At 47.5% G+C, this 22,863-nt stretch overlaps 3 protein-coding genes across 3 annotated transcripts in view; all 3 read left to right on the forward strand.

The window, feature by feature from the left end:
- LOC308580775 (zinc finger protein RFP-like) overlaps positions 1 to 22,863 on the forward strand; it is a 127,868-nt gene that overhangs the window by 79,185 nt on the left and 25,820 nt on the right. The window lies entirely within an intron of this gene.
- On the forward strand, positions 5,768 to 16,461 carry LOC308581241 (zinc finger protein RFP-like). The gene is made up of 8 exons (XM_081183771.1): positions 5,768 to 6,235; positions 7,329 to 7,424; positions 8,405 to 8,635; positions 9,822 to 9,844; positions 11,048 to 11,166; positions 11,554 to 11,586; positions 13,765 to 13,794; positions 15,722 to 16,461. Exons 1-8 carry the CDS (start codon positions 5,810 to 5,812, stop codon positions 16,237 to 16,239), a joined length of 1,476 nt encoding a protein of 491 aa, XP_081039897.1. The 5' UTR covers positions 5,768 to 5,809; the 3' UTR covers positions 16,240 to 16,461.
- The window catches only part of LOC308581242 (zinc finger protein RFP-like), a 29,443-nt gene continuing 25,820 nt past the window's right edge, over positions 19,241 to 22,863 (forward strand). Inside the window, exons 1-4 of the mRNA XM_081183772.1 lie at positions 19,241 to 19,694; positions 20,287 to 20,382; positions 21,358 to 21,588; positions 22,778 to 22,800. Coding sequence (XP_081039898.1) covers positions 19,269 to 19,694; positions 20,287 to 20,382; positions 21,358 to 21,588; positions 22,778 to 22,800 — 776 coding nt within the window. The 5' untranslated portion in view covers positions 19,241 to 19,268. The remainder of the gene's footprint in view (positions 19,695 to 20,286; positions 20,383 to 21,357; positions 21,589 to 22,777; positions 22,801 to 22,863) is intronic.

Raw genomic sequence — 22,863 nt, forward strand, 5'->3', positions numbered from 1 at the left:
GTCTCGATTTCTTTCCTAAAATCTGTATGCTGCTTGTTTGTAGGGAAAATCCTCAGAGCCTTACAATATCTTACAAAAGCGCTTAAGGAGGATCCTGCAGGGTCAGTCCAGTGTCCATCTTGTCGCGTTCTCATGTATAAGGAACCTCCCTTGCATTTTGTTTTCCCTCCACACAATCTGGAGAAGTTCTTTTGAGGCTTCTCTAGATTTGCTTGGATTTCCCCCTCATGAAGTGTGTTAAAAAGGGCACCCGCAAGCACCCAGTCCCTCCTCCACCTCCTGCCAGGCAGGTCTCCCAGCAGCAGAGCAAGGCCTGAGCTGCCTCATCCTCAACCTCACCAGCCATCCCCATCTCCTGAGACTTCCCACTGTTCTTATGAGATCAGCCCCATTCCATGAGAGACGACTTCCCATTGCACGAGACCCTTGGAAGTACAGTGCAAAGCTCTGCTGATTCATCCTCTGCAATTTGGTTTGTCAGCATGCTTGGAAATTCCGCTTTCAAGAGCTTTTTCCCACCAGTTTACTTGGCGCAGATGTTAACCTTCCTCCAGCCATTCAGTACAGATCCCCATTTCATTCGTGGATTTTGAATGATTGTATTCCACCATTTTCTAGCATGGTTTACCATTTCTGATTTCCCCATGGAATCATGGAATAGTAGAGTTTGAAAGTATCCTAAGGGTCATCTAGTTCATCGGTAGGCAAACTAAGGCCTGGGGGCTGGATCCGGCCCAATCTTCTTCTAAATCCTGCCCGCAGACTGTCCGGGAATCAGCGTGTTTTTACATGAGTAGAATGTGTGCTTTTATTTAAAATGCATCTCTGGGTTATTTGTGGGGCATAGGATTTTGTTCATTTTTTTCCAAAATACAGTGGTACCTTGGGTTACAAACGCTTCAGGTTACAGACTCCGCTAACCCAGAAATATTACCTCGGGTTAAGAACTTTGCTTCCGGATGAGAACAGAAATTGTGCTTCGGTGGCGCGGCGGCAGCAGGAGGCCCCATTAGCTAAAGTGGTGCTTCAGGTTAAGAACAGTTTCAGGTTAAGAACGGACTTCCAGAACGAATTAAGTACTTAACCCGAGGTACCACTGTATAGTCCGGCCCCCCACAAGGTCTGAGAGACAGTGGATCGGCCCCCTGCTGAAAATGTTTGCTGACCCCTGATCTAGTCCAACCTCCTGCAATGCAGGGATCACAGCTAAACACGTTAGTTGTTTTAATTCCTTAGGCCTACAGTTGTTGTCTTCCAATTAATTGTTTTATGATGTCATCTTTTGCTTGAAACAAGGAAACAACAGATGCTATGTTATGGTGATGTTTTGTAAAAAGATTTTCTTTGAACTATTGCAGTGTAGACCATTAAGCCTATATTTTTGCTTCCTCAGATGTCCAGTCACTCAGAAGTCTCCAGAGAGGTAAATTTCACATGGAGACCCCAGTTTATGGGGGGGGGGACTAGTGTTTCATGGGGGGTCAAGAGTCTCTTCTGTACAGTTGAGAACCATCCACCGCTTGACTTTAGCCCTGCTGTTTGTACCACAAAGGCAGAGAAGGTGGACTTGAAGGGGGAGAGAGAAAATTCCCAGAAGGATCAGGCGGAGGAGGGAAGAGTTTTATTCCTGCCTAGAGAGAGTCGGGTTGCTTTTCCATCATGTGACCTTTTTCAGGCCTGGTTGCCATGTGTCCTCTTTTTCCCAGCCATGTCTTCTATTTTCATGATCAAAATTTCTTAAAATTAGTATCAGGGCAGATTTCTAAAATTTGGCAAAGTGTCCCCAAGTTTTTTTTTAATACCCATGAAATTTTTAATATTGCATTACAACAGGCATAGGCCACCTCGGCTCTCCAGATGTTTTGGCACTACAATTCCCATAATCCCTGACCACTGGTCCTGTTAGCTAGGGATCATGGGAGCTGTTGTCCCAAAACATCTGGAGGGCCGAGGTTGCCTATGCCTGCATTAGAGTCAGATCTAAGGCTAATCTGCAGCAGAGAATCACAAAAAAAGCATCTTAAGCTAGCGACATACTGTAAAAATCCCTTCTCTTGTGGCTGAACTAAAAGGACGCTGGCTCAGCTACAAGATCTTGGAGAAGGAGTCCGGGAGGGCAAGAGTTAAGACCCCCTGCCCTTAAGGAGAGTCCACATGCAGATGTTCAACAGTTTAATAAATTGTTCTGTGCACACTTACGTTCAGAAAGATGTGAACATGTGCCCAAATATTTCATGTGGCAAGTGAGGGAGCTATATGTATTCTTATTCTTCTTTTGTTGTTGAAAGTTAAGAGCATTGCTACTAGCAATATATCACACCTACTACAGCCTACATATAGTAGGGGTATTTAAAATGATACCCCTATATATGATGGGCAGTATGCAAATGTTGATGTTGTTGTTATTATTATTATTGTTATTATTATTATTATTAGAACAGGGGGTCCTCCTCCCCCATCCCAACCCAGAGGTCCCCGAAGGCCAATTCCCACAGAGATTGTCAGAGGAAAGCGGCTTCTCTCCTCTCCTGCCTCCTCCAATTCTCCTCTCTTCCCTCTTAGATAACACAGAAGAGCTGAGTAAAAGGTTTCCTGGGTGGTTTTTCCGCTTAGAAAATGCCTGGGTTGGAAGGAGGGCAGGCACAATGGACATTGAATATAAGAAAGTGAAGGAAACTGAGTTAAAAATCAACAAGGAAGATATTTATTCTGATGAGAGTCTGCAAGGAGGAGTCTCAGTCTTGCATGCGATGCAAATAAATCCCCTTGATCTGAAAGGGAATCTGGGTTTTCAGGTGTTTCTTGGATTAAGGATGTCCATCTCTCTCTCTCTACTGACTCTGCCTAATCTTCTCTTTCCCTCATCTTCTTCCCAACAGCAAATGTCACTCTGGATCCAGACACAGCCCATCCTGAACTCATCCTGTCGGAGGATGGGAAAACCGTGAGATGGGGAGACAAACCTCAAGCCCTGCCTGATAGTCCCGAGAGATTCAGCCAAGAGATTTGTGTGTTGGGACGTGAGGGATTCACAGCAGGCAGACATTTCTGGGAAGTCACTGTGGGAAGTGGGGAAGAGTGGTCTGTGGGGGTTGCCAGGAAGTCTGTGGAGAGAAATGTCCGCTTCTCCTTAAGCCCTGAGTGGGGGATCTGGGCTGTGGGGAAGGGGGGAGATGAGTACTGGGCCTACTCATCCCCTGATTCCTCTCCTCTGTCCCTGAGGGAGAAGCCCAGGAGGATCCGGGTGACTCTGGACTATGAAGGGGGACGTGTGTCTTTTTCTGACGCCGACTCAGGAGCCGAACTCTACACGTTCTCAGGAGCCTCGTTCTCTGGAGAGACCCTCCTCCCTATCTTTCATCTGTGGGGAAATGAAACCCAGCTCAGTATCTCCTGAGGAGACTAAATCTGCCTCTCAGGCCCAGCAGGAGTTTCTATCCAGACCAGAGTGACTGACATAAATAACATTTACCCACCAGGAGAACCTTGGGCAGTTTTTCAAGGGGAATTTGAGAAGATTCATTTTCCTTTCTTTCCCCAGAATTCCCTCTGCAGCTTACTTCTTCTTAAAGAGACAGTCACACTTTTGACAGTCCCAATAAATCATCTTTTCCTCACCTTCAGTCTTGTTTTCCTTTTGAGATGTCTGATTTGGCAGAGCACGAGACTCTTAATCCCAGGGTTGTGGGTTGGAGCCCCACGTTTGGCAAAGGTTTCCTGCACTGCAGGGGGTGGGACTAGATGACCCTCAGGATCCCTCGCAACCCTGCGATTCTACAAAACCTTCCTCCCCCCACAAGACCTTATGCAGCTGTGAAAATGCATGCATAATTGGATTAATAGAGGACTAAAAGATGAACCCCTTCCCCCACATCAGGCAGGAAAGCTCCTTACTCTGGAGACCTCAGATGGGAAGAAAATAAAAAAGAAATTGAACAGGGCATCAGCTTCAAATGTCTTCTGCAAATACAGCCTCCCCATCTCCACACGTTGTCAGAAATAAACCTCATTGCATTCAGTGGGGCTTCGGCCCAGTTATACGTGTTTAGGGTTGATGCATTAACGTTCCGTATTTACAGGCTGGACTCTGTCTATCAGGGGCATCAAATGGGGTGTCCTCTGGATAATTCTGGACTCCAACTCCCCTCTGACCCATCCAGCATGACCAGGGGTCAGAGAGGATGGGAGCTGCAGTCCGGCAGCTTCCGGAGGGGGCCCCATGGGCTGGGCTGCCCTATACATTACGCAGGGCACCTTCCCCGTGTTCCTCAGCCCCACCCGAAATACACAATGCTCCCCCAAGGAGGGTCTTTTCAGCAAAAGCTGCATCTGATTTCTCTCCTGGGATACTAAGAGCTAGAACAACAAATGCCTGTGGAATTGACCCCTCAAAGATCAGGCCGGACTCTCCCTGGCTCCACTATCAGGGCCACCGACTTCTGACCGGTGCAGCCTATCCTTTTCCTGCATTTCCCATGGGGTGGTGGCACATGTCAAAATAAAGACACCTTTGCCGCCCCCCCACCTGCCTGAGGGCCACCTCCCCTTGCTCCACCCCCTATATGATGTTGGCGATGTTTGTGTGTCATCATACGTTTCCCTGTGAGTTTCCACTCACCTCATGGGAGGACACAAAAGTGTCCCATTTGGTCCAGCGCCCAAGAGGGGCCACCCAGACGCCGTGGGACACCTGCAAGGGGGACCACTGTGTAAAACCAGCCTCCCTCCCCTCCTTGCAGTTTCCAGCACCTGAGATTTAGAAGCCTTCTGCCTCTGGACTGTGGAGGCAGAGCAGAGCCATTGTGCTTCACGGCCTAGTGCTCCATGAATTTGTCCCCAGCTCAATGGGTGGAGCATGATAGCCTTAATCTAAGGGTCACTGGCTTGAGCACCACGTTGGGCAAAGGATTCCTGCACTGCAGAGATCTGGACTAGGTGACCCTGGTCGTACCATTCAACTATGCAATTCCATGATTTTAAGTTGGCTGCCATCTCTGCCTCCAGTGGCAGTGAGTTCCATGGTTCATTTACACGCTCCACAACGAAATGCTTTTTTCCGTCCTGGATCTCCCACCATTCAGCTTTGTTTGGGGGCCACGACTTCTAGTGCTATGAGAATCTGCAACGTGGAGATAATGTGTCTCTGTCTCCCTGCCTCCATCCATCGTGGGGACCAGAGCAGTGGGTGGGCAGTTTTGTTTGTCCCCTCCTGGGGCCGGAAGCCTCAACAGAGAACTTTCTTGAATTAACAACAACAACTGGCCATCCGCCTATGTCTTGTGAAATAGATAAGGTGTGTGTTCTCCACTGCAAATCAGGATGTAACCAACATTTCTCCCTCTTTTTTTCTGTGGAATGTGGCACTTTTCAAGAATATTTGCTGGACGTATTCCCCAAATGAATTACCTGGTGCCCGATTAATGTCTTCTTCTGAATGAAGCTTTTTCCACACTCGGGGCATTCATAAGGTTTCTCCTCCACGTGGGTCCTTTGGTGTTTGATCAGCGTATCTCACTGAGAAAAGTTTTTCCTGCACTCAGGGCATTTGTGAGGCTTCTCTCCTGTGTGGATGTTCTGATGGTCAATCAACCTACAAGGATGATTTTTCTTTATTAACAGGAGGCAATCCAGAAGCATTCGCTGCTACTTGAGAAAACATTCAGCAATTGAAAAGACCTGGAGATATGTTGTTGTTGTTTTTTAAAAAATAAAGATCACGTGATCACTGAGTCATTTCCAGGAAGGGAAACTCCCAGTGGCTGAAAACTGAAAAAGCGAAACTTAACTGAGTCTTCAGCGCGAGGGAGCCATGGCTGCTGCAGGGGGTCACATCCAGAATCTCCGTGATGAAGCCACTTGCTCCATCTGCCTGGATTACTTCAAGGATCCAGTGACCATCCCGGAGTGTGGGCACAACTTCTGCCGATCCTGCTTGGTCCTGTTCTGGGGGGAATCGGAGGCAGAGGCTTCCTGCCCTCAGTGCAGAGAAAGAGTCCAGAGAAGGAGCCTCGTCTCCAACCGGCAACTGGCTAATATGGTGGAAATAGCCAAGAATCTCAGCCTTCAAGAGGGAAAGGAGGAAGGAGGGAAAGGAGGAGTCTGTGAGAAGCACCAGGAGCCCCTGAAGCTCTTCTGCAAAGTCCACGAAGCCCCCATCTGCCTGGTGTGTGACAAGTCAAAGGAACATGAAAATCACAAGGTGATTCCTCTGGAAGAGGCTTTCGAGGAATACAAGGTAGGAGATCCCTGGATCTGGAGGGGGAGAAATAAATAGCTGTGGATTCTTCTGGGGAGGTTTTCTTTTTAATTCTGAAGTCGAAAGTAGACATGGCATTGATTGGTCGTTGTTTATCGGCTTGGAAGCAGCCCAGGGGAAGCCTGAGGGATCCTGGGGTGGCTGGAGGGGGGAGTTGAAGTCTTTCTCTCTGCCAGGGGGACAAGGGGATCTTGAAATACTCACAACAGCTTCAAAGATTTGAACTGGGACCTTGGCAGGGAGAGAAAGGGTTAACCTCGTCCACATCCCCCAGCAAGGCTGCTTTGTACATATTTAGAACAGTAGAAGTGTGAATGGCACATAGACAACTAAGTACATGTCTCCTTTGGTTACCAGGATGCCTCCTCAATGCCCTGCAAAACAGAGAGCAGCAAGGGATCAGCTTTTTTTTGGGGGGGGGGGACCAGGACTGTTAGCCAGGAATTGACCAGATGGTGTAGGATCCCACCCCCCAAGTATCTGTTGGAAGCAGATTTGGGAGTGGGGAGTGGAAGCACCTACTGGTGGCTTATTCTGGGGGTGCCGTGGAGCCTCTGCAATGATGTTTTTGGGGGGCTGAGTATCTCCTCCCACCCCAAATTCTGAGACGCTCTGGTCTATCCCTGCATCTCTCGCCTCTTGGGCTGACCTCACTATCTCTTTGACGCTAGACTGATACATCCCAGGTTGGATCCTGCCTTAGCACTTCCTCCTCCTCTTCCCACTTCTCCCTGAGACCTCAAGGTGAGAAGTCAGGCTGGGACCCCCAAGGAAGGGAGAGGAGGCTGAGAGACCACTCCACAAGGGAGGGTGTTTGAGAAAAGGTGAGGGGCTGCCAGCTCTGCAGGCAAGGGGGGACCTAACTGGGATCCTGAGCCCCACAGGGGTGATGCAGATGAAGGTAGTTGATCCATGGAGCCGTGGACCCAAAAAGGCTGAAAACCTCTGTACTTTTATTTCCACCAGTAAATTACTTTGCTATTCTAGCAAGGCCACTGGGCGCAAGAAGCCATTATGATTTTCATCTCTCTGTGTGTCTCAATCAAAGCTGAGTTTTTCCTTTTCTCTTTAGGGAGAGATCTGTCGCCGCCTGGAGATTCTGAGGAAAGAGAGAGAGGAAATTCCGGCCTATCAAGCAGATCTGGACAAAGAAAGCAAAGACCTCCTTGTAAGTGTCTCTGTTGTTACTAGACAGGGAACAAGCACTTGAGACCTCCAGGTATAGGGCAGTATATAAATTCAATAAAGAAGAAGAAGAAGAATTGAGTCAGGACTGAGAAGTGATGGGGAAATCTGCCTGTTTCAGCTTTTCCTCATTTCTCATTTTTCATATCAGTCTGTTTATTAATTTATTGTTCTGAAAATGAATCAGATGTTAGGGTAGCTACCTCCTTGTATAAATATTTTGGTCTGTATTTTACCCTCATAAATTCTATTTTTGTGAATATTACCTGGCTGGGTCAAGCTTGAATATATCAGAATTTTAAAGCTCTGTTTTGGTCTCCATATTTTTTCAGCAATAGCGAATTAGGTAAGTTCACCTTTGAATGCCGCTAAATTGAGTTTATTTCCCCTTGTCATTTATTATGTGAATAGCAGTCAAGGAGAAGCCTGAGGACTTGTGAGCTGAAAGGGTGGAAGCATTTCAATACAAATCCTGATTTACCATAAATATTACTAAAGAACTGAATTCTAAATGTGCTCTCTTGTTCATTTTTAGGAAACTCAGGCTTTTTAAAACCTTTAAAGAAAACAGGGGAGCTATGGGGATGAACTCTGCACTTTGTTCTCCTCTGTTTCTGTTCCTTCCTACACCCCAGTCTAAACTGAGGGGTGTTTTATGTCCCTGGAGGTTCTCTGAACAAGTGTGAACTCTGGTTATGCCATGCCCCAAAGCATGCAGGGAACATCCATCGCTAGGAAAAAAGAGCTCCTTCCTTTAGGCTGTATCCGTCTGCAAAATAGAAGTCAACAGAAACAGCAATGGAGAGGGCCTCCCCTCAAAATAAAGGTTTTCTTCTTTAGCCACTGGAGGTTTCATGTCTATAGAAATATCAGAAGTGTCCTCCCTGTGGAATTCTCATAATTTTGTTTCTGTTGTTTTGAGACTAAGCCCCAAACACACTCAGACCTCCTCTTTTCTTGCAGAAATTAACAGAAACAGAGAGGCTGAAGATTGTGGAGAAGTTCAGAGAACTGCGCCAGTTCCTGGAAGAACAAGAAAAAGGTCTGCTGAATCACGTGGAAGAGGTGGAGAAGGAGATTGCAGGGAGAAGGGATGAGCAGCTGGCCAGACTCTCCAGGAAACTCTCCTCTCTTGAGAGGATCATCCAGGAGATGGAGGAGAAGAGTCAGCAGCCAGCAAGTGAACTCCTGCAGGTAAGACGGTGGCAGGAACAGCCCAAGGCTCCAGGAAAGGCTGCCTCCAATCCTTCATGTGTCTCTTTCATGTATGCAAGGAGTGCAGGGGCTCAGATGTTGGAGCCTCCAGTCAGGTTTATAATGGACAGGAAGACCCAAGATACCTGGGATGCTTAACTCACCTGAATGCAGACTAGAGATTCTTCTGTGTTCCAGATGGAACAGGAGGTGGTTTTCTGCTCTTTGCTGATGATTTGTCTCCAAATGCCTTCTTCTTGGCAATGCTGCCTTCCTGCCCTGGGCTGGGCTTCAGCGAGGATTCAGGCCTCCTTCTGACATGAGGCAGTCTCTTGACCAAGCTTCTTTTCCCGTTCCCTGCACAACTTCTGGGTTGATCCCCTTCACAATGGATACAGAGCGGCCCAAAATGGTGCTCCGTCACAGTGACGAAAGAACAAGACAGAGGGACTCATCCTGTCCCACCCCTTTCCTCAAGGAAAACCTGCTCTCTACTGCTGAATGAGAGCAAACATCAGCCAGGTTTTCTCCGGATTGACGTTTGCTTAGATGTTGAACTAAGGAGCCGGTTTTCCCTGAGGGAAAGCGGCAGGGCAAGGGCAAAACCTCTTGGACCCGTGTTTTCTGGGCACAGGAAAAGCAGAAGTGTGGAGGAGCCCAAAGAAACACTGAGCTGTTTTATTACCCCTTTGGAGGCATTTTATGCTGCAGGTGCTTTTTAAATTTCCAGTTGGTAAGTAGAATTTGAAATTTGGGGACTTCTATGGAAGACAATTTGGGACAGTTCCCTGGTAGGATTAATTTGTAGGCTTACTTACGTCTGAATTGCACAATGCAAATGGGATTAAAGTTAATAAATTATAATCTAAGACAAGAGATGGGATGGAATCTTCTCCTGAACCCACAAATATTAAATTTCCCTAAAATGCTGGTGGGTTTTCATAAGGATTCTTAAAAAATAATTGTAAACAGATGTGGAAATGTGGAGAACTTGATACTGGAAAAATTATTAATTTCAGATTGGAGAAATAAAAGCTGTGAGAAAACAAAACTTATTGATTCCGCCATCCCTGCCCACAACCTTGCCATGTGCCAGGCAGACTGACATCCAAGGGCCAGGGTCTGAGGGGGTCTTCCTAGTCTGGCCTGTGGTGTGCAGTGAATTCCCTTCTCTTTTCCCCTCTAGGATGTGAGAAGGACCTTGCAGAGGTAAGTGGATCTGGCTCATTTCCATTAGCATCACTCTTTGAAGCTGAGATGCAAGAACCTCAGACATGGCCCTCCAGGGGCTGCAGGGGGGAGACTGTAGGACTCACTCCCTGAGGCATCTCACAGGTAAAAGCAGGGCCTCCTCTTCTGAACTTGTAGCCCCCCAATTCTCCCTCCAAGGATCAAGGTCAGCTGCCTCCTTCCTCCCTCCCCACATCACTTCACAGAGGGATGGGGGCTCTTTTCTTTCTCTTCCACCTTCTGTTCATTGACTTTGGTAATTTCAAACATGTAGAAGAGAAAGTGCCAAAGATCCCTGGGAACAGCTTAGGACGTACCAGTATCTTTCCATGTCCCACTGGAAGCTCCCCAACTCAGCCCCTTTGTGGCACTGAGGGAGGGAAGGTCTGTTTGTCTAGAATGGGTTGGCTCTTTTTCTTGGGAGCGTTTCCAGCGTGAGAGGCTGAAGGTGGTCTTGAGTAGGGGGTGAAAGTCAGGTTGTTTGATGCCTCTGGAGGGAGAGTCCCATGGGGCATGGGGTTGCACACTTCCTGTGTGAGAGAGGGGGTGCAGGGAGGGTGGAGGTGTAGTGGTTAAGAGCGGTGGACTCATAATCTGGGGAACCGGGTTCACGTCTCCGCTCCTCCACATGCAGCTGCTGGGTGACCTTGGGCCAGTCACACTTCTCTGAAGTCACTCAGCCCCACTCACCTCACAGAGTGTTTGTTGTGGGGGAGGAAGGGAAAAGGAGATTGTTAGCTGCTTTGAGACTCCTTAGGGTAGTAATAAAACGGGATATCAAATCCAAACTCCTCTTCTTCTCCTTCTCCTCCTCCTCCTCCTCCTCCTCCTCCTTCTTCTAACATCCTCTGGAGAGGCTCAGGGAGAGAGGGATTGCAGGCACTTCATTTCAGGGGTTTGGCCCTTACGTCCTGGGACCTTCCCAGAAAGTTGTTATGGGGCAGCACAGTTTGAAGCCATGGGAGCCCTCCGGTGATGTCGCACAGGGTTGCCTCTTGACCCTTGTGCTGTTTAGCATCCTTACGAAGCCATTGGCCAGGGCTTGGAGGTGGGTGTCAACAGATCACGTTGAATTACCTGTTGGGAAATAAACTTCAACTTTGTTCATGTTATTGAGATCTCCTGCAATAATTAGGGAGACGGTGCCACAATGGGGCCATTCATTGTTTTTCTTTTCACCAGGTATGAGAAAAGAGAGAGTCCAGAAAACCCACTGCCTTTCCCTCCAGAAGTGAGGAACAGGATCTTGGAATCCTGTGATCTAAATCACCTTGTGGAGGATACAATGAAACAATGGAAAGGTAATGAAAAATGGCTGCCAGGATTTCACACATGGAATTCTATTATTTCTGCAGAACTGAACATGCCAGGCTCTTACTGCATGGAATTGAGTAGCCCCAGGATACCTTCCTTCTTGGGGCTCCAGCCTTCATTTCCTGTCCCCCAGAATGGCCCATGTATATTGTGACCCTGGATCCTGTAAAGGAAGCCTGAACCAGAGTGTATCTGTTTTCAGTTATACGGAACCTCCTTTTCCTTTTGGTTACCAGTCTACACAATCTGGGGTTGTCCTGCTCTGAATGGAGTCAATTCAAGGATGCCACATTATGAAGTGTTACTTTTGTATGGAGATTTATTTCAGATGGAAGAGTGTTGCCCTTACACTTTATATCTTTTTGCTTCCTCAGATGCTGTGTTATACAGAAAACAGCTTCAGAAAGGTATATTTCCAAGGGAGGAACAATTTGACAGGAGGGATGGGGACTGATATTTCATGGATGTTGAACCGTCTGTTCTGCAGACTTTGGGACCCCCATCAATGGCGTCACTCTGGGAAACAGTCCTCTAGTGGTGTTTGGGTTCTTTCTATGTCCCATGAATGAACTGGGAGGGAGGTTGAAGGCTTGGATTGGGGGCAGAGCTTGTCCCTGTAAAGAACCTGCTCACCAGTCTGAGTTCCATTCCTGCCTATAGACTAGTATCCTGGTTTCACCCTCCATTTTACAGATTTTGCTTTCTTTCATAAAATGTATATACTGCTCAATTGTGGGGGAAAGCCTCAGAGCCTTACAATATCTTACAAAACCCTTAAGGAAAATCCTGCAGGATCAGTCCAGTGTCCCTGGTTTCTGGTTCTCACGTATAAGGAATCTCCCTTGCATTTTGTTTTCCCTCCACACAATCTGGAGAGGTTCTTGTGCGGCTTCTCTAGATTTGCTTGGATTTCTCCCTCGTGAAGTGTGTTAAAAAGGGCACCCGCAAGCACCCAGTCCCTCCTCCACCTCCTGCCCAGTCTGGTCTCCCAGCAGCAGAGCAAGGCCTGAGCTGCCTCCTCCTCAGTTTCAACCTCATCAGCCATCCCCATCTCCTGAGACTTCCCACTGTTCTTATGAGATCAGCCCCATTCCATGAGGGAGGACTTCCCATTGCATGAGACCCTTTGAATTACAGTGCAAAGCTCTGCAGCTTCTTCCTCTGCAATCTGGTTTGTCAGCATGCTTGGAAATTCCGGTTTCAACAGCTTTTCCCCACCAGTTTACTTGGCGCTGATGTTAACCTTCCTCCAGCCCTCCAGTACAGATTCCCATTTCATTTGTGGATTTTGAATGGTTGTATTCTGCCATTTTATAGCATGGTTTACCATTTCTGATTTCCCCATGGAATCATGGAATAGTAGAGTTTGAAAGGATCCCAAGGGTCATCTAGTCCAGTGTTTCCCAACCGGTGTTCCGCGGCACACTAGTGTGCCGTGAGACGTCGGCTGGTGTGCCGTGGGAGGGAGGCGGGCGAGTCGGGCGGTGAGAAGCGGCAGCGGCGAGGATCCGCGTCGAGCCGGGGGCGGCTCCGCGGTGGTGGTGCCGAGCGGCGGGGCAGCGCGTGCAAAAGGGAGGAGCGCGAGACAGCGGAGGAGGAGGAGGCCGGCATGTCCGGGCAGCAGCAGCAACAACAGCAGCAGCAACTCCCGCCGCCCCCTCCTCCGCCCGCTATCGCTGCCACCACCACAACAGCCGCCGCCGCCTCAGCTGCCGCCGTCCCTCAGTCCCTCGCTCTGCTGCCTCCTCCCCCCCCACCCCCAAAGCTTGGAGGTTCCCCGGCAAGGGGGAGGGAAAAAAATTGAAAACTTTCACTTTCGTGCGTCCCTCCCGGCGTGACGCTGCGTGCTGACGTCACGGGGCTGTAATGGTGGTGTGCCGCGAGATTTTTTTCATTAAACAGGTGTGCCGTTGCCCAAAAAAGGTTGGGAAACACTGATTCTAGTCCATGGGTAGGCAAACTAAGGCCTGGGGACTGGATCCGGCCCAATCTTCTTCTGAATCCCACCCGCGGAATGTCCGGGAATCAGCTTGTTTTTACATGAGTAGAATGTGTCCTTTTATTTAAAATGCATCTCTCGGTTATTTGTGGGGCATAGGATTTTGTTCATTTTTTCCCAAAATACAGTGGTACCTTGGGTTACAAAAGCTTCAGGTTACAGACTCCGCTAACCCAGAAATATTACCTCAGGTTAAGAACTTTGCTTCAGGATGAGAACAGAAATTGTGCTTCGGTGGCGCGGCAGCAGCAGGAGGCCCATGACCTAAAGTGGTGCTTCAGGTTAAGAACAGTTTCAGGTTAAGAACGGACCTCCAGAATGAATTAAGTACTTAACCCGAGGTACCACTGTATAGTCTGGCCCCCCACAAGGTCTGAGGACAGTGGACCGGCCCCGTGCTGAAAATGTTTGCTGACCCCTGATCTAGTCCAACCCCCTGCAATGCAGGAATCACAGCTAAACACGTTAGTTGTTTTAATTCCTTAGGCCTACAGTTGTTGTCTTTCAATTACTTGTTTTATGATGTCATCTTTTGCTTAAAATAAGGAAACAACAGATGCTTTTAACCCTCTTTTTGCTTCCTCAGAAGTCCAGTCTTTCAGAAATCTCCACAGAGGTAAATTTCACATTGATGCCCCAATTCACAGGAGGGGGGGGGGGGGACTAGTGTTTCATGGGGGGTCAAGAGTTTTCTGTACAGTTGAGAACCATCCACCGCTTGACTCTAGCCCTGCTGTTTGTGCCACAAAGGCAGAGAAGGTGGACTTGAAGGCGGGAGAGAGAAACTTCCCAGAAGGATCAGGCGGAGGAGGGAAGAGCTTTCCTCCTGGCTAGAGAGAATTGGGTTGCTTTCCCATCATGTGACCTTTTTCAGGCCTGGTTGCCATGTGTCCTCTTTTTCCCAGCCATGTCTTCTATTTTCATGATCAAAATTTCTTAAAATTTGTATCGGGGCAGATTTCTAAAATTTGGCAAAATGTCCCCAAGTTTTTTTTTAATACCCATGAAATTTTTAATATTGCATTAGAGCAGGCATAGGCAACCTCTGCCCTCCAGATGTTTTTGCACTACAATTCCCATCATTCCTGACCACTGGTCCTGTTAGCTAGGGATCATGGGAGTTGTAGTCCCAAAACATCTGGAGGGCCGAGGTTACCTATGCCTGCATTAGAGTCAAATCCAAGGCACCCGGTTAGGCTAATCTGCAGCAGAGAATCACAACAGAGCAGCATCTTAAGCTAGCGACATACTGTAAAAATCCCTTCTCTTGTGGCTGAACCAAAAGGACGCTGGCTCAGCTACAAGATAAAGAGAAGGCGTCCGGGAGGGCAAGAGTTAAGACCCCCCTGCCCTTAAGGAGAGTCCACATGCAGATGTTCAACAGGTTAATAAATTGTTCTGTGCACACTTACGTTCAGAAAGATGTGAACATGTGCCCAAATATTTCATGTGGCAAGTGAGGGAGCAATATGTATTATTATTATTCTTTTGTTGTTGAAAGTTAAGAACATTGCTACTAGCAATATATGACCACTTCTACAGCCTACATATAGTAGGGGTATTTCAAATGAGAATCATCATAGTGATCCATGGTTAAAAGTCAAAGTTGGCCAATGTGTCCTCTTTCTTGCTCTTCAAAATAGGGCAGCCCTACACTTGCCTATCATGACTGTCTCAGCCCCAAACTGGTAACCTTTTGAATTATTCCACACTTCCCCCAGGGAACAAGTCTTATGGTATATATTAAATCCAAAAGAGAAGCATGGAATAAGCAGTCCTTTGTAAAATTGCCCTGCCACCTGCCTCCTCTTCCCTGGCGGCAAGGCCTAAACTTCCAAGATGGTTGGGAGGAAGGCAAGGAGAGACCAAGTGGGTGAGAGAGATGGAGAGCAGGAATAAACCGGCTCCCCACTTAACACGATTTTCACTTTTGTGCACGAGGGCCCAGAACATAACTCCCGCAAAAGTGAGGGGAAGCCTCTATGTGGTTTTGTGTTGTATTTTTATGCTGTGGACCACCCTCAGACCTATATATGATGGGCAGTATGCAAATGTTGATATTATTATTATTATTATTATTATTATTACTATTATCAGAACAGGGGGTCCTCCTCCCCCAGCCCAACCCAGAGGTCGCCAAAGGCCAATTCCCACAGAGATTTTCAGAGGAAAACAGCTTCTCTCCTCTCCTGCCTCCTCCAATTCTCCTCTCTTTCCTCTTAGATAACACAGAAGAGCTGAGTAAAAGGTTTCCTGGGTGGTTTTTCCTCTTAGAAAATGCCTTGGTTGGAAGGAGGGCAGGCACAATGGACATTGAATATAAGAAAGTGAAGGAAACTGAGTTAAAAATCAACAAGGAAGTTATTTATTCTGATGAGAGTCTGCAAGGAGGCGTCTCAGTGTCCCATGCAATGCAGAAGAAATCCCCTTGATCTGAAAGGGAATCTGGGTTTTTCGGGTGTTTCTTGGATTAGGATGTCCATCTCTCTCTCTCTCTGCTGACTCTGCCTAATCTTCTCTTTTCCTCATCTTCTTCCCAACAGCAAATGTCACTCTGGATCCAGACACAGCCCATCCCCAACTCATCCTGTCCAAGGATCGGAAAAGCCTGAGATTGGGAGACAAACCTCAAGCCCTGCCTGATAGTCCTGAGAGATTCAGAGGCTACTCTTGTGTGTTGGGACGTGAGGGATTCACAGCAGGCAGACATTTCTGGGATGTCACTGTGGGAAGTGGGGAAGGGTGGGTTGTGGGGATTGCCAGGAAGTCTGTGAAGAGAAATGTCCGCTTCTCCTTTAGCCCTGAGGGAGGGGTCTGGGCTGTGGGGAAGTGGGGAGGGAAGTACTTGGCCTGCACCTCCCCTGTTTCCTCTCCTCTGTCCCTGAGGGAGAAGCCCAGGAGGATCCGGGTGACTCTGGACTATGAAGGGGGACGTGTGTCTTTCTCTGACGCTGACTCAGGAGCCGAACTCTACACGTTCTCAGGAGCCTCGTTCTCTGGAGAGACCCTCCTCCCTTTCTTTCATCTGTGGGGAAATGAAACCCACCTCAGTATCTCCTGAGGAGACTAAATCTGCCTCTCAGGCCCAGCAGGAGTTTCTCTCCAGACCAGAGTGACTCATATAAAAAACATTTACCCACCAGGAGAACCTTGGGCAGTTTTTCAAGGGCTTCTTTGAGAAGATTCATTTTCCTTCCTTTCCCCAGAATTCCATCTGCAGCTTACTTCTTCTTAAAGAGACAGTCACACTTTTAACAGTCCCAATAAATCATCTTTTCCTCACCTTCAGTCTTGTTGTTTTCCTTTTGAGATGTCTGATTTGGCAGAGCATGAGACTCTTAATCCCAGGGTTGTGGGTTGAGCCTCACGTTCAGCAAAGGTTTCCTGCACTGCAGGGGGTGGGACTAGATGACCCTCAGGGTACCTCACAATTCTGTGATTCTACGAAACCTTCCTCTCCCCACAAGATCTTATGCAGCTGTGAAAATGCATGCATAATTGGATTACCCACCAAGAATGAATGAATGAATGAATGAATCTTTATTTGCGTCAGCCATCGGCCATAGCAATAAAACAACAATACGATATACAAAGAATAGAAATAAAAAGTCAATTACATAAAATACATTTTAGGATTTTGAATCAATAGTCATATAGTGGATCAATAATCTCAATACTTAAAACTTGGCAGAGGTGATAAAATAATAGTAGTACCCACCAAGAGAATATTGGACAGTTTTTCAAGGGGACCTTTGAAAGGATGCATAAAAGTCAAAATCAAGGGAAGTAACAAAATAAAAATGGGTTGCTTTGCATTTTCCTTTCTTTCCCCAGAATTCCCTCTGCAGCTTACTTCTTCTTAAAGAGACAGTCACACTTTTAACAGTCCCAATAAATCATCTTTTCCTCACCTTCAGTCTTGTTTTCCTTTTGAGATGTCTGAGCATGAGACTCTTAATCCCAGAGTTGTGGGTTGAGCCCCACGTTTGGCAAAGGTTTCCTGCACTGCGGGGGGTGGGACTAGATGGCCCTCAGGGACACTTGCAACTCTGCGATTCTACGAAACCTTCCTCTCTCCACAAGACCTTATGCAGCTGTGAAAATGCATGCATAATTGGATAAATAGAGGACTAAAAAATGAACCCCATCCCCCACATCAGGCAGGAAAGCTCCTTACTCTGCAGACCTCAGATGGGAAGAAACTAAAAAAGAAATTGAACAGGGCGTCAGCTTCAAATGCCCTCTGCAAATACAGCCTCCCCATCTCGACACGTTGTCAGAAATAAAGCTCATTGCATTGAGTGGGGCTTCGGCCCAGTTATATGTGTTTAGGGTTGATGCATTAACGTTCCGTATTTACAGGCTGGACTCTGTCTATCGGGGGCATCAAATGGGGTGTCCTCTGGATAATGCTGGACTCAACTCCCCTCTGACCCATCCAGCATGACCAGGGGTCAGAGAGGATGGGAGCTGCAGTCCGGCAGCTTCCGGAGGGGGCCCCATGGGCTGGGCTGCCCTATACATTACGCAGGGCACCTTCCCCGTGTTCCTCAGCCCCACCCGAAATACACAATGCTCCCCCAAGGAGGGTCTTTTCAGCAAAAGCTGCATCTGATTTCTCTCCTGGGATACTAAGAGCTAGAAAAACAAATGCCTGTGGAATTGACCCCTCAAAGATCAGGCCGGACTCTCCCTGGCTCCACTATCAGGGCCACCGACTTCTGACCGGTGCAGCCTGATATCCTTTTCCTGCATTTCCCATGGGGTGGTGGCACATGTCAAAATAAAGACACCTTTGCCGCCCCCCCACCTGCCTGAGGGCCACCTCCCCTTGCTCCACCCCCTATATGATGTTGGCGATGTTTGTGTGTCATCATACGTTTCCCTGTGAGTTTCCACTCACCCCATGGAAGGACACAAAAGTGGCCCATTTGGTCCAGCGCCCAAGAGGGGCCACCCAAACGCCTGTGGGACACCTGCCAGCAGAACCAGAGAGCAAAACCAGCCTCCCCCCCCTGCAGTTTCCAGCACCTGAGATTTAGAAGCCTTCTGCCTCTGGACTGTGGAGGCAGAGCAGAGCCATTGTGCTTCACAGCCTAGTGCTCCATGAATTTGTCCCCAGCTCAATGGGTGGAGCATGATAGCCTTAATCTAAGGGTCACTGGCTTGAGCACCACGTTGGGCAAAAGATTCCTGCACTGCAGAGATCTGGACTAGGTGACCCTTGTGGTACCGTTCAACTGTGCAATTCCATGATTTTAAGTTGGCTGCCATCTCTGCCTCCAGTGGCAGTGAATTCCATGGTTCATTTACACGCTCCACAACGAAATGCTTTTTTCTGTCCTGGATCTCCCAACATTCAGCTTTGTTTGGGGGGCACGACTTCTAGTGCTATGAGAATCTGCAACGTGGATATAATGTGTCTCTGTCTCCCTGCCTCCATCCATCGTGGGGACCAGAGCAGGGGGTGGGCAGTTTTGTTTGTCCCCTCCTGGGGCAGGAAGTCTCAACAGAGAACTTCCTTGAATTAACAACAACAACTGGCCACCCGCCTATGTCTTGTGACATAGAAAAGGTGCGTGTTCTCCACTGCAAATCAGGTTGTAACCAACATTTCTCCCTCTTTTTTCCCGTGGAATGTGGCACTTTTCACGAATATTAGCTGGACCTATTCCCTAAATGAATTATCTGGTGCCCGATTAATCCCTTCTTCTGAATGAAGCTTTTTCCGCACTCGGGGCATTCATAAGGTTTCTCCTCCGCGTGGGTCCTTTGGTGTTTGATCAGCGTATCTCACTGAGAAAAGGTTTTCCTGCACTCAGGGCATTTGTGAGGCTTCTCTCCTGTGTGGATGTTCTGATGGTCAATCAACTTACAAGGGTGATTTTTCTTTATTAACAGGAGGCAATCCAGAAGCATTCGCTGCTACTTGAGAAAACATTCAGCAAATGTAAACACCTTGGGACATTAAAAAAAAAAAAAAAGATCACGTGGTCACTGAGTTTCTGAGTCATTTCCAGGAAGGGGAAACTCCCAGTAGCTGAAATCTGAGAAAGCGAAACTTAACTCGGGTTTTGGCGGGAGGGAGCCATGGCTGCTGCAGGGGGTCACATCCAGAATCTCCGTGATGAAGCCACTTGCTCCATCTGCCTGGATTACTTCAAGGATCCAGTGACCATCCCAGAGTGTGGGCACAACTTCTGCCGATCCTGCTTGGTCCTGTTCTGGGGGAAATCGGAGGCGGAGGCTTCCTGCCCTCAGTGCAGAGAAAGAGTCCAGAGAAGGAGCCTCATCCGCAATCGGCAGCTGGCTAATGTGGTAGAAATAGCGAAGAATCTCAGCCTTCAAGAGGGAAAGGAGGAAGGAGGGAAAGGAGGAGTCTGCGAGGATCACCAGGAGCCCCTGAAGCTCTTCTGCAAAGTCCACGAAGCCCCCATCTGCCTGGTGTGCGACAAATCAAAGGAACATGAAAATCACAAGGTGATTCCTCTGGAAGAGGCTTTGGAGGAATACAAGGTAGGAGATCCCTGGATCTGGAGGGGGAGAAATAAATAGCTGTGGATTCTTCTTGGGAGGTTTGCTTTTTAGTTCTGAAGTCCAAAGTAGACATGGCATTGATTGGTCGTTGTTTATCGCCTTGGAAGCAGCCCAGGGGAAGCCTGAGGGATCCTGGGGTGGCTGGAGGGGGGAGTTGAAGTCTTTCTCTCTGCCAGGGGGACAAGGGGATCTTGAAATACTCACAGCAGCTTCAAAGATTTGAACTGGAACCTTGGCCACTTCTCCCTGAGACCTCAAGGTGAGAAGTCAGGCTGGGACTCCCAAGGAAAGGAAAAGAGGCTGAGAGATCACTCCACAAGGGAGGGTGTTTGAGAAAAGGTGAGTGGCTGCCAGCTCTGCAGGCAAGGGGGGACCTAACTGGGATCCTGAGCCCCACAGGGTAGTTGATCCATCGAGCCATGGACACAAAAACGCTGAAAACCTCTGTACTTTTATTTCCTCCAGGAAACTGCTTTGCTATTCTAGCAAGGCCACTGGGCGCAAGAAGCCATTGTGATTTTAATTTCTCTGTGTGTCTCAATCAAAGCTGAATTTTTCCTTTTCTCTTTAGGGAGAGATCTGTCGCCACCTGGAGATTCTGAGGAAAGAGAGAGAGGAAATTCTGGTCCATCAAGCAGATCTGGACAAGGAAAGCAAAGACCTCCTTGTAAGTGTCTCTGTTGTTACTAGACAGGGAACAAGCACTTGAGACCTCCAGGTATAGGGCAGTGTATAAATTCAATAGAGAAGAAGAATAAGAATCGAGTGAGGACTGAGAAGTGATGGGGAAATCTGCCTGTTTCAGCTTCTCCTCATTTCTCATTTTTCATATCAGTCTGTTTATTAATTTATTGTTCTGAAAATGAATCAGATGTTAGGGTAGCTACCTCCTTGTATAAATATTTTGATCTGTATTTTACCCTCATAAATACATTTTGTTGTGAATATTACCTGGCTGGGTGAAGCTTGAATATATCAGAAGCTCTGTTTTGGTCTCCATATTTTTTCAGCAAGAGCAAATTAGGCAAGCTCACCTTTGAATGCAGCTAAATGGAGTTTATTTCCCCTTGTCATTTATTATGTGAATAGCAGTCGAAGAAGAAGCCTGAGGACTTGTGAGCTGAAAGGGTGGAAGCATTTCAATCCAAATCCTTATTTACCATAAATTCTACTAAAGAAATGTCTTTCTAAATGTGGGCTCTTGTTCATTTTAAGTAAACTCCGGCCATTTTGAACCTTTAAAGAAAACAGGGGAGCTATGGGGATGAACTCTGTACTTTGTCCTCCTCTGTTTCTGTTCCTTTCTACACCCCAGTCTAAACTGAGGGGTGTTTTATGTCCCTGGAGGTTCTCTGAACAACTGTGAACTCTGGTTATGCCATGCCCCAAAACATGCAGGGAACATCCATGGCTAAGAAAAAAGAGCTCCTTCCTTTAGGCTGTATCCGTCTGCAAAATAGAAGTCAACAGAAACAGCAATGGAGAGGGCCTCCCCTCAAAATAAAGGTTTACTTCTTTAGCCACTGAAGGTTTCATGTCTATGAAAAATCAGAAGTGTCCACCCTGTTTAATTCTCATAATTTTGTTTCTGTTGTTTCGAGGCTAAGCACCAAACACACTCAGACCTCCTATTTTCTTGCAGAAATTAACAGAAACAGAGAGGCTGAAGATTGTGGAGAAGTTCAGAGAACTGCGCCAGTTCCTGGAAGAACAAGAAAAAGGTCTGCTGAATCACATGGAAGAGGTGGAGAAGGAGATTGCAGGGAGAAGGGATGAGCAGCTGGCCAGACTCTCCAGGAAACTCTCCTCTCTTGAGAATATCATCCAGGAGATGGAGGAGAAGAGTCAGCAGCCAGTGATTGAACTCCTGCAGGTAAGACGGTGGCAGGAACAGCCCAAGACTCCAGGAAAAGGCTGCCTCCAATCCTTCATGTGTCTCTTTCATGTATGCAAGGAGTGCAGGGGCTCAGATGATGGAGCCTCTAGTCAGGTTTGTAATGGACAGGAAGACCCAAGAGACCTGGGATGCTTAACTCACCTGAATGCAGACTAGAGATTCTTCTGTGTTCCTGATGGAACATGAGGTGGTTTTCTGCTCTTTGGTGATGATTGCTCTCCAAACGCCTTCCTTCTTGAAAATGCTGCCTTCCTGCCCTGGTCTGGGCTTCAGTGAGGATTCAGGCCTCCTTCTGACATGAGCCAGTCTCTTGACCAAGCTTCTTTTCCACTTCCCTCCACAACTTCTGGGTTGATCCCCTTCACAATGGATACAGAGCGGCCCAAAATGGTGCTCAGTCACAGTGACCAAAGAGTAAGACAGAGGGACTCATCCTGTCCCACCCCTTTCCTCCAGGAAAACCTGCTCTTTACTGCTGAATTAGAGCAAACCTCAGCCTGGTTTTCTCTGGATTGACGTTTGCTTAGATGTTGAACTAAGGAGCCAGTTTTCCCTGAGGGAAAGCGGCAGGGCAAAGGCAAAACCACTAGGACGAGTGTTTTCTAGACACAGGAAAAGCAGAAGTGTGGAGGAGCCCAAAGAAACACGGAGCTATTTTATTACTCCTTTGGAGGCATTTTATGCTGCAGGTGCTTTTTAAATTTCCAGTTGGAAAGTAGAATTTGAAATTTGGGGACTTCTGCGGAAGACAATTTGGGAAAGTTCCCTGGTAGGACTATCCTGTAGGCTTCCTTAAGTCTGAATTGCACAATGCAAACGGGATTAAAATTAATAAATTATAATCTAAGACAAGAGATGGGGTGGAATCTTCTCCTGAACCCACAAATATTAAATTTCCCTAAATTGCTGGTGGATTTTCATAAGGATTTAAAAAATAATAATTGTAAACAGATGTGGAAATGTGGAGAACTTGATACTGGAAAAATTAATAATTTCAGACTGGAAAAATAAAAGCTGTGAGAAACCAAAACTGGCTGATTCCACCATCCCTGCCCACAACCTTGGCGTGTGCCAGGCAGACTGACATCCGAGGGCCAGGGTGTGAGGGGGTCTTCCTAGTCTGGCCTGTGGTGTGCAGTGAATTCCCTTCTCTTTTCCCCTCTAGGATGTGGGAAGCACCTTGCAGAGGTAAGTGGATCTGGCTCATTTCCATTAGCATCACTCTTTGAAGCTGAGATGCAAGAACCTCAG

This window comes from Podarcis bocagei, assembly GCF_964188305.1.
Source record: "Podarcis bocagei genome assembly, chromosome: 2".
Lineage (NCBI taxonomy): Eukaryota > Metazoa > Chordata > Lepidosauria > Squamata > Lacertidae > Podarcis > Podarcis bocagei.